We start from the raw sequence: 13,820 nt of genomic DNA on the forward strand, positions 1-13,820 counted from the left end.
CCTTCTATGGTTTGTAGTAGTTCCATGTTCTAATCATCTGAAAATAATGCAGTCACTATCATCATTGTATCTGGCACCTCTAACACTGACTGGACTGCAAAAGACTATCATCATTGTATTTGGCACCTCTAACACTGACTGGACTGCAAAAGACTATCATCATTGTATCTGGCACCTCTAACACTGACTGAATTGCAAAAGACTATCATCATTGTATTTGGCACCTCTAACACTGACTGAATTGCAAAAGACTATCATCATTGTATTTGGCACCTCTAACACTGACTGGGTTGCAAAAGACGAGTACACACAGAACAGACAGATGACAGTGTCAACACAAAGCAGTGATGGTGATTTTGATTTTCTGTGTCTACCGTACAGTCATCTCACCTGCATGTGGTTTCCAAATCTATCACAACAAACTAACACTGACCACTTTGTGCATTATCAGATTTTCTGTATATTCCATATTGTCACACCTAAATGCGGTTTCAAAATATATCACAACAAAGTAATTTTGATCACTTTATACAATATCAAAAAGATACTTTTGAGTAACTAGTTTGCATCTGATCATTTTGTGCACACACTCACAAAAAAAAAAACACCACCACACACACACACACACTTGCAACAAACAAAATATCTCCACATTCTTTGACACCTCCCAAACAAGCACACTGACACAGAAAGGAATCCTTCACCTCCCACACACTGATCTGAACAACAAACACACTGACACAGAAAGGAATCCTTCACCTCCCACACACTGATCTGAACAACACACTGACACAGAAAGGAATCCTTCACCCCCCACACACTGATCTGAACAACACACTGACACAGAAAGGAATCCTTCACCTCCCACACACTGATCTGAACAACAAACACACTGACACAGAAAGGAATCCTTCACCTCCCACACACTGATCTGAACAACACACTGACACAGAAAGGAATCCTTCACCTCCCACACACTGATCTGAACAACAAGCACACTGACACAGAAAGGAATCCTTCACCTCCCACACACTGATCTGAACAACAAACACACTGACACAGAAAGGAATCCTTCACCTCCCACACACTGATCTGAACAACACACTGACACAGAAAGGAATCCTTCACCTCCCACACACTGATCTGAACAACACACTGACACAGAAAGGAATCCTTCACCTCCCACACACTGATCTGAACAACACACTGACACAGAAAGGAATCCTTCACCTCCCACACACTGATCTGAACAACACACTGACACAGAAAGGAATTTTTCACCTCCCACACAATGATCTGAACAACACACTGACACAGAAAGGAATCCTTCACCTCCCACACACTGATCTGAACAACACACTGACACAGAAAGGAATCCTTCACCTCCCACACACTGATCTGAACAACAAACACACTGACACAGAAAGGAATCCTTCACCTCCCACACACTGATCTGAACAACACACTGACACAGAAAGGAATCCTTCACCTCCCACACACTGATCTGAACAACACACTGACACAGAAAGGAATCCTTCACCTCCCATACACTGATCTGAACAACACACTGACACAGAAAGGAATCCTTCACCTCCCATACACTGATCTGAACAACACACTGACACAGAAAGGAATCCTTCACCTCCCACACACTGATCTGATCAACACACTGACACAGAAAGGAATCCTTCACCTCCCACACACTGATCTGAACAACAAACACACTGACACAGAAAGGAATCCTTCACCTCCCACACACTGATCTGAACAACAAACACACTGACACAGAAAGGAACCCTTCACCTCCCACACACTGATCTGAACAACATACTGACACAGAAAGGAACCCTTCACCTCCCACACACTGATCTGAACAACAAGCACACTGACACAGAAAGGAATCCTTCACCTCCCATACACTGATCTGAACAACACACTGACACAGAAAGGAATCCTTCACCTCCCATACACTGATCTGAACAACACACTGACACAGAAAGGAATCCTTCACCTCCCATACACTGATCTGAACAACACACTGACACAGAAAGGAATCCTTCACCTCCCACACACTGATCTGAACAACACACTGACACAGAAAGGAATCCTTCACCTCCCACACACTGATCTGAACAACACACTGACACAGAAAGGAATCCTTCACCTCCCACACACTGATCTGAACAACACACTGACACAGAAAGGAATCCTTCACCTCCCACACACTGATCTGAACAACACACTGACACAGAAAGGAATCCTTCACCTCCCACACACTGATCTGAACAACACACTGACATAGAAAGGAATCCTTCACCTCCCACACACTGATCTGAACAACACACTGACACAGAAAGGAATCCTTCACCTCCCACACACTGATCTGAACAACACACTGACACAGAAAGGAATCCTTCACCTCCCACACACTGATCTGAACAACAAACACACTGACACAGAAAGGAATCCTTCACCTCCCACACACTGATCTGAACAACACACTGACACAGAAAGGAATCCTTCACCTCCCACACACTGATCTGAACAACACACTGACACAGAAAGGAATCCTTCACCTCCCACACACTGATCTGAACAACACACTGACATAGAAAGGAATCCTTCACCTCCCACACACTGATCTGAACAACACACTGACATAGAAAGGAATCCTTCACCTCCCACACACTGATCTGAACAACACACTGACACAGAAAGGAATCCTTCACCTCCCACACACTGATCTGAACAACACACTGACACAGAAAGGAATCCTTCACCTCCCACACACTGATCTGAACAACAAACACCTCAACACCACAGTGTGACTGAACAATGACAAGAACGTGTCATGTGGTGCTGTGTTGTGTTGCGTCATGTTGCGTTGTGTTGTACTTACTGTACTGCACTGGTTTGTATTTTGTTGTATTGTATTCTACTGTGTCGCATGGGGTTTTTGTACTGTACTGCATTGTACAGCAATATTATTATCATCTTTTTTTACTTTTTAAAAAATTTATTTATTTATTCATCTGTTTATTTATCTTTTAGCTTGAACATTCATTTACTTCTCTTTTTTTCTTCCTTTTTTTTTTTTTTTGACAATTTTCTTTCTCTCAAGGCCTGACTAAGCGTGTTGGGTTACACTGCTGGTCAGACATCTGCTTGGCAGATGTGGTGTAGTGTGTATGGATTTGTCCGAACGTAGTGACGCCTCCTTGAGCAACTGATACCGATACTGCATTGTATTACACAGTAGTGTGTGACATTTTTGTCCCAACAGATGTCTCTGCGTCAAATTCAGGCTGCTCTCGGCGAGGACAGTGCATCACTACAGTGCACCACCACCTTTTTTCCTTCTTTTCTTTTTTGTTTTTGGTCTGTCTGCAAACACTTTTGTTTCACTACCAAAATGGGTATTTCTACAGAAATTTGCCACAAACAACCCCTTTGTTGCCTTGGGATCTTTTACGTGAGCTAAGTGCACTCAGTTGCCAAAAGTGGGCACTAGGCAGCAGACGATGTGGGCTGTGTTGTCATGGTGACCAGCATCACAGTGGGCATTAAGCAGCAGACGATCCCTCAGAGTGGGGTGTGTCGTCATGGTGACCATCCCCCTCACCGTGGTCACTCAGGCGTGGGTAGACCAGGTGGTGTCGTCGTTCCATGTCGCGCTCCACTGACTGCAGGTCACAGCCGCAGACGTTCAGCAGCCACCTCTGACAGGGACAGTGGGCACAGTTAACTTGGGTGTCTCATCTCTCTCTCTCTCTCTCCAAAACATAATGTACATACACATGTGTGTGTGTGTGTGTGTGTGTGTGTGTGTGTGTGTGTGTGTGTGTGCAGCAACAAGCAGACAGAAACAGACATGCACACCAACACACACACACTACAGACAATACAGACATGCACACCAACACACACACACAGACAGACAATACAGACATGCACACCAACACACACACACACACAGACAATACAGACATGCACACCAACACACACACACAGACAGACAATACAGACATACACACCAACACACACACACACACAGACAATACAGACATGCACACCAACACACACACACAGACAGACAATACAGACATACACACCAACACACACACACAGACAATACAGACATGCACACCAACACACACACACAGACAGACAATACAGACATACACACCAACACACACACACAGACAATACAGACATGCACACCAACACACACACACAGACAGACAATACAGACATACACACCAACACACACACAGACAATACAGACATACACACCAACACACACACACAGACAGACAATACAGACATACACACCAACACACACACAGACAATACAGACATACACACCAACACACACACACAGACAATACAGACATACACACCAACACACACACACAGACAATACAGACATACACACCAACACACACACACAGACAGACAATACAGACATACACACCAACACACACACACAGACAATACAGACATGCACACCAACACACACACACAGACAGACAATACAGACATACACACCAACACACACACACACACAGACAATACAGACATGCACACCAACACACACACACAGACAGACAATACAGACATACACACCAACACACACACACAGACAATACAGACATGCACACCAACACACACACACAGACAGACAATACAGACATACACACCAACACACACACACAGACAGACAATACAAACATGCACACCAACACACACACACAGACAGACAATACAGACATACACACCAACACACACACACACAGACAATACAGACATACACACCAACACACACACACAGACAATACAGACATGCACACCAACACACACACACACAGACAATACAAACATACACACCAACACACACACACAGACAATACAAACATGCACACCAACACACACACACAGACAATACAGACATGCACACCAACACACACACAGACAATACAGACATGCACACCAACACACACACACACAGACAATACAGACATGCACACCAACACACACACAGACAATACAGACATGCACACCAACACACACACAGACAATACAGACATGCACACCAACACACACACACACAGACAATACAGACATGCACACCAACACACACACAGACAATACAGACATGCACACCAACACACACACACACAGACAATACAGACATACACACCAACACACACACAGACAATACAGACATGCACACCAACACACACACACAGACAGACAATACAGACATACACACCAACACACACACACAGACAATACAGACATGCACATCAACACACACACACAGACAATACAGACATGCACACCAACACACACACAGACAATACAGACATGCACACCAACACACACACAGACAATACAGACATGCACACCAACACGCACACAGACAATACAGACATGCACACCAACACACACACACACACAGACAATACAGACATGCACACCAACACACACACACACAGACAATACAGACATGCACAAAACACAGACAGAGACAATACAGACATACACACCAACACACACACACAGACAATACAGACATGCACACCAACACACACACAGAGACAATACAGACATACACACCAACACACACACAGACAGACAATACAGACATACACACCAACGCACACAGGCAGACAGACACTACAGACATGCACATCAATACCTTCAGCTTCAGGTAGTTTGAAATCCCCATGGCCTGCAAACCAACAAAAAACAAACCCTCAAACATCACAGCCACACCACATGGAAATTACCAAGGAAGTGTACCTCAAACATCACAGCCACACCACATGGAAATTACCAAGGAAGTGTACCTCAAACATCACAGCCATACCACATGGAAATTACCAAGGAAGTGTACCTCAAACATCACAGCCACACCACATGGAAATTACCAAGGAAGTGTACCTCAAACATCACAGCCACACCACATGGAAATTACCAAGTGTACCTCAAACATCACAGCCACACCACATACAAATTACCAAGGAAGTGTACCTCAAACATCACAGCCACACCACATGGAAATTACCAAGGAAGTGTACCTCAAACATCACAGCCATACCACATGGAAATTACCAAGTGTACCTCAAACATCACAGCCACACCACATGGAAATTACCAAGGAAGTGTACCTCAAACATCACAGCCATACCACATGGAAATTACCAAGGAAGTGTACCTCAAACATCACAGCCACACCACATGGAAATTACCAAGGAAGTGTACCTCAAACATCACAGCCACACCACATGGAAATTACCAAGGAAGTGTACCTCAAACATCACAGCCATACCACATGGAAATTACCAAGTGTACCTCAAACATCACAGCCATACCACATGGAAATTACCACGTGTACCTCAAACATCACAGCCATACCACATGGAAATTACCACGTGTACCTCAAACATCACAGCCATACCACATGGAAATTACCACGTGTACCTCAAACATCACAGCCATACCACATGGAAATTACCACGTGTACCTCAAACATCACAGCCACACCACATGGAAATTACCACGTGTACCTCAAACATCACAGCCACACCACATGGAAATTACCAAGGAAGTGTACCTCAAACATCACAGCCATACCACATGGAAATTACCAAGTGTACCTCAAACATCACAGCCACACCACATGGAAATTACCAAGGAAGTGTACCTCAAACATCACAGCCACACCACATGGAAATTACCAAGTGTACCTCAAACATCACAGCCACACCACATACAAATTACCAAGGAAGTGTACCTCAAACATCACAGCCACACCACATGGAAATTACCAAGGAAGTGTACCTCAAACATCACAGCCACACCACATGGAAATTACCAAGTGTACCTCAAACATCACAGCCACACCACATACAAATTACCAAGGAAGTGTACCTCAAACATCACAGCCACACCACATGGAAATTACCAAGGAAGTGTACCTCAAACATCACAGCCACACCACATGGAAATTACCAAGGAAGTGTACCTCAAACATCACAGCCACACCACATGGAAATTACCAAGGAAGTGTACCTCAAACATCACAGCCACACCACATGGAAATTACCAAGGAAGTGTACCTCAAACATCACAGCCACACCACATGCAAATTACCAAGAAGTGTACATCTAATACGCCTCCCTCCTTTTTCTCCCAGTGCTACTTTGGAGGTAAACTTTGGAGGTAAACATACCATTGGCAAAATATCCTCTTACATAGGCTAACAGATGCATCCATAGATATTCATGTGTGCATGCACACACACACACACACACACGCAAACATGCGCAAAGGCACACATACTCACACACATCACATACACACACAGACATACACGCACTCACATGTACACACATATGCACACTGATACACACGAGTACACACACACACACACACAAACATGTACACACATGTACACACACATCACATACACAGAGACACACACACACATGTACACACACATGCACACTGTTACACACAGGTGTACACACACAAACACACACACACACACCACACACACATACACACACACATACACACATACACACACACACACAGACACACACACACACACACACACACACACACACACACACACACAGGTGAACACACCAAGTAGAGCAGAAAGCTGGTGTAGATGAACAGTCCACAGCCGATCAGGACATAGAAATACCACTGCAGATTGGGATCCTGAAACATCACACTATCATACAACACACAGCATGACACATCACACTATCATACAACACAGCATGACACATCACACTATCATACAACACAGCATGACACATCACACTATCATACAACACACAGCATGACACATCACTCTATCATACAACACACAGCATGACACATCACACTATCATACAACACAGCATGACACATCACACTATCATACAACACACAGCATGACACATCACACTATCATACAACACACAGCATGACACATCACACTATCATACAACACACAGCATGACACATCACACTATCATACAACACAGCATGACACATCACACTATCATACAACACACAGCATGACACACCACACTATCATACAACACACAGCATGACACACCACACTATCATACAACACACAGCATGACACACCACACTATCATACAACACACAGCATGACACACCACACTATCATACAACACACAGCATGACACATCACACTATCATACAACACACAGCATGACACATCACACTATCATACAACACAGCATGACACATCACACTATCATACAACACAGCATGACACATCACACTATCATACAACACACAGCATGACACATCACACTATCATACAACACACAGCATGACACATCACACTATCATACAACACAGCATGACACATCACACTATCATACAACACACAGCATGACACATCACACTATCATACAACACACAGCATGACACATCACACTATCATACAACACAGCATGACACATCACACTATCATACAACACACAGCATGACACATCACACTATCATACAACACACAGCATGACACATCACACTATCATACAACACAGCATGACACATCACACTATCATACAACACAGCATGACACATCACACTATCATACAACACAGCATGACACATCACACTATCATACAACACACAGCATGACACATCACTCTATCATACAACACAGCATGACACATCACACTATCATACAACACAGCATGACACATCACACTATCATACAACACACAGCATGACACATCACTCTATCATACAACACAGCATGACACATCACGCTATCATACAACACACAGCATGACACATCACACTATCATACAACACATCATGACACATCACACTATCATACAACACACATCATGACACATCACACTATCATACAACACACAGCATGACACATCACACTATCATACAACACACAGCATGACACATCACTCTATCATACAACACAGCATGACACATCACACTATCATACAACACACAGCATGACACATCACACTATCATACAACACACAGCATGACACATCACACTATCATACAACACACAGCATGACACATCACACTATCATACAACACACAGCATGACACATCACTCTATCATACAACACACAGCATGACACATCACACTATCATACAACACAGCATGACACATCACTCTATCATACAACACAGCATGACACATCACACTATCATACAACACACAGCATGACACATCACACTATCATACAACACACAGCATGACACATCACTCTATCATACAACACAGCATGACACATCACAATATACAACACAGCATGACACATCACACTATCATTCAACACACAGCATGACACATCACTCTATCATACAACACACAGCATGACACATCACACTATCATACAACACAGCATGCCACATCACTCTATCATACAACACACAGCATGACACATCACTCTATCATGCAACACACAGCATGACACATCACAATATCATACAACACACAGCATGACACATCACACTGTCATACAACACACAGCATGACACATCACACTATCATACAACACACAGCATGACACATCACACTATCATACAACACAGCATGACACATCACACTATCATACAACACAGCATGACACATCACTCTATCATACAACACACAGCATGACACATCACACTATCATACAACACACAGCATGACACATCACACTATCATACAACACACAGCATGACACATCACTCTATCATACAATACAGCATGACACATCACACTATCATACAACACACAGCATGACACATCACAATATCATACAACACACAGCATGACACAACCCACTGTCATACAATGCATCACACTATCATACAACACATCATGCTATCACACAACACACATCACACTATCATACAACACACACCACACTATCATACAACGCATCACACTATCACACAACACACATCACACTATCATACAACACACATCACACTATCATACAACGCATCACGCTATCACACAACACACATCACACTATCACACAACACACATCACACTATCATACAACGCATCACGCTATCACACAACACACATCACACTATCACACAACACACATCACACTATCACACAACACACATCACACTATCATACAACACACACCACACTATCATACAACACACACCACACTATCATACAACATATCACACTATCATACAACATATCACACTATCATACAACACATACAAAACATCACACTATCAGACAAAACATCACACTATCATACAACGCATCACACTATCATACAACACACATCACACTATCATATAACACATCACACTATCATACAACACATCACACTAACACATCACACTATCATACAACACATCACACTAACACATCACACTATCATACAACACATCACACTATAATATAACACATCACACTATCATACAACACATCACACTATCATACAACACACATCATGGTCATGCATGTCTGTTTATCAATGTTGTGTGTGTGTGTGTGTGGGTGTGTGTGTGTGCATCTGGTACAGGTGCACTCACCACATAGTCACACCAGGTACAGGTGTACCCACCTCAGTCACACCAGGTTCAGGTGTACTCCCCACATAGTCACACCAGGTACAGGTGTACTCACCAATAACACCAGGTACAGGTGTACTCACCACATAGTCACACCAGGTACAGGTGTACTCACCACATAGTGACACCAGGTACAGGTGTACTCACCACCTACAGTGACACCACGTACAGGTGTACATACCACAGTTACATCAGGTACAGGTGTACTCACCACATACAGTGACACCAGGTACATGTTGGCAGCCATGATGAGACAGATAATGGCTCCCACCACACACCTCACAAACCTGCACACACACACACGTTACAATGTATTTTGTGACTCATATTCTACCACACCTGTATGTATATTACCTAAGAATCAATGCTAATGTAAAAATAAATGTCAATTAAAAAAAACATGGACAGATGTCTAATTTGCACACACTAACTTTTCCACAGCACATCACACACATGTTTAGTACAAACATATCTCAAGTGCCTGTCCAGATTATCATCATCATGTACCTGCATGAAAATATGTGCCAATTTGCATATGTACAAGCAAAAAAAAACCAACAAAATTAAAATGGAAAATGCCGCCTATCACTTGCACACACAAACCTTTTCCACAGCATGTTAAATGCACTTTCATGACAGTCATCTCTTTAATACCTGTGCAAACCATGGTTTCAGATCCTGAAGGAATCATTACTGCATTCAGACAAATCCATATATGCTACTCTTCATCAGCTAGGAAGATGCCTGACCAGCTGCATAATCACACAGACAACAATCATCTCTCTAAGGCCTAAACAATCCACACACTGACAACAATCATCTCTCTAAGGCCTAAACAATCCACACACTGACAACAATCATCTCTCTAAGGCCTAAACAATCCACACACTGACAACAATCATCACTTTAAAGCCTGAACAATCCACACACTGACAACAATCATCACTTTAAAGCCTGAACAATCCACACACTGACAACAATCATCTCTCTAAGGCCTAAACAAACAACACTAACAACAATCATCTCTCTAAGGCCTGAACAATCCACACACTGACAACAATCATCTCTTTATGACCTGAACAATCCACACACTACCAACAATCATCTCTTTATGACCTGAACAATCCACACACTGACAACAATCATCTCTTTAAAGCCTGAACAATCCACACACTGACAACAATCATCTCTCTAAGGCCTGAACAATCCACACACTGACAACAATCATCTCTCAAAGGCCTGAACAATCCACACACTGACAATCATTTCTCTAAGGCCTGAACAATCCACACACTGACAACAATCATCTCTCAAAGGCATGAACAATCCATACACTGACAACAATCATCTCTCTAAGGCCTGAACAATCCACACACTGACAACAATCATCTCTCTAAGGCCTGAACAATCCACACACTGACAACAATCATCTCTTTATGACCTGAACAATCCACACACTGACAACAATCATCTCTTTAAGGCCTGAACAATCCACACACTGACAACAATCATCTCTCAAAGGCCTGAACAATCCACACACTGACAACAATCATCTCTTTAAGGCCTGAACAATCCACACACTGACAACAATCATCTCTCAAAGGCCTGAACAATCCACACACTGATAACAATCATTTCTCTAAGGCCTAAACAATCCATACACTGACAACAATCATCTCTCTAAGGCCTGAACAATCCACATCACACACTGACAACAATCATCACTTTAAAGCCTGAACAATCCACACACTGACAACAATCATCTCTCTAAGGCCTAAACAAATAACACTAACAACAATCATCTCTTTAAGACCTGAACAATCCACACACTGACAACAATCATCTCTTTATGACCTGAACAATCCACACACTGACAACAATCATCTCTTTATGACCTGAACAATCCACACACTGACAACAATCATCTCTTTATGACCTGAACAATCCACACACTGACAACAATCATCTCTCTAAGGCCTGAACAATCCACACACTGACAACAATCATCTCTCTAAGGCCTGAACAATCCACACACTGACAACAATCATCTCTCAAAGGCCTGAACAATCCACACACTGACAACAATCATCTCTCAAAGGCCTAAACAATCCACACACTGACAACAATCATTTCTCTAAGGCCTGAACAATCCACACACTGACAACAATCATCTCTCAAAGGCCTTAACAATCCACACACTGACAACAATCATCTCTCAAAGGCCTGAACAATCCACACACTGACAACAATCATTTCTCTAAGGCCTGAACAATCCACACACTGACAACAATCATCTCTCTAAGGCCTGAACAATCCACACACTGACAACAATCATCTCTCAAAGGCCTGAACAATCCACACACTGACAACAATCATCTCTCAAAGGCCTGAACAATCCACACACTGCCAACAATCATTTCTCTAAGGCCTGAACAATCCACACACTGACAACAATCATCTCTCAAAGGCCTTAACAATCCACACACTGACAACAATTATCTCTCAAAGGCCTGAACAATCCACACACTGACAACAATCATTTCTCTAAGGCCTGAACAATCCACACACTGACAACAATCATCTCTCAAAGGCCTGAACAATCCACACACTGACAACAATCATCTCTCAAAGGCCTGAACAATCCACATGACTGTAGACTGACAACAATCACCCCTCTAAACCACATGACGGGCAGGCTCACACGGAGTTGTGGAAGTGGCCCATGACGTGGGCACTGTTGGTGAAGTGCATGATGGGAAGGAGGGCAAAGGGCAGCTGCACGCTCTGCAGCACGTTCAGCCACAGCAACATGTCGTCCAGCTTCTCCTGTGTCACTATGGCGATGATCACCGTGGGAACGATGGCGATGGACCGCGTCACCAACACCCGCTTCCACTTAGCCCAGCGGATTTGTAAAAAACCCTGAATATGCCACATGACCAGTTCAACATTGCAAAAATCCCTGAATATGCCCAATGACCCACTTAACAGTAAAAAAAAAACTTGGAATATGCCCAATGACCCGCTTAACAGTAAAAAAAAAACTTGGAATACCCCAAATGACCCGCTTAACATTGTAAAAAACCTGGAGTACGCCAAATGGCCGGCTTAACATTGTAAAAACCCTGGAATACGCCACATGACCTGCTTAACATTGTAAAAACCCTGGAATACACCAAATGACATGCTTAACACTGTAAAAACCCTGGAATACGCCACAT

General features: G+C 43.0%; 1 protein-coding gene across 5 annotated transcripts in view; it reads right to left on the bottom strand.

The window, feature by feature from the left end:
- Window positions 1-2,683: 2,683 nt before the first annotated feature.
- Window positions 2,684-13,820, bottom strand: part of LOC143290284 (metal transporter nramp1 homolog) — a 33,420-nt gene continuing 22,283 nt past the window's right edge. For all 5 annotated transcript variants that reach the window (XM_076599630.1, XM_076599628.1, XM_076599632.1 and 2 more), the window contains exons 14-18: window positions 13,301-13,521; window positions 10,811-10,886; window positions 7,657-7,734; window positions 5,702-5,734; window positions 2,684-3,719 (exon numbers count right to left, since the gene is read on the bottom strand). In XM_076599630.1, coding sequence (XP_076455745.1) covers window positions 3,564-3,719; window positions 5,702-5,734; window positions 7,657-7,734; window positions 10,811-10,886; window positions 13,301-13,521 — 564 coding nt within the window. In that variant the 3' untranslated portion in view covers window positions 2,684-3,563. The remainder of the gene's footprint in view (window positions 3,720-5,701; window positions 5,735-7,656; window positions 7,735-10,810; window positions 10,887-13,300; window positions 13,522-13,820) is intronic.

Source organism: Babylonia areolata, chromosome 15 (genome assembly GCF_041734735.1).
Source record: "Babylonia areolata isolate BAREFJ2019XMU chromosome 15, ASM4173473v1, whole genome shotgun sequence".
Classification (NCBI taxonomy): Eukaryota; Metazoa; Mollusca; class Gastropoda; order Neogastropoda; family Buccinidae; genus Babylonia; species Babylonia areolata.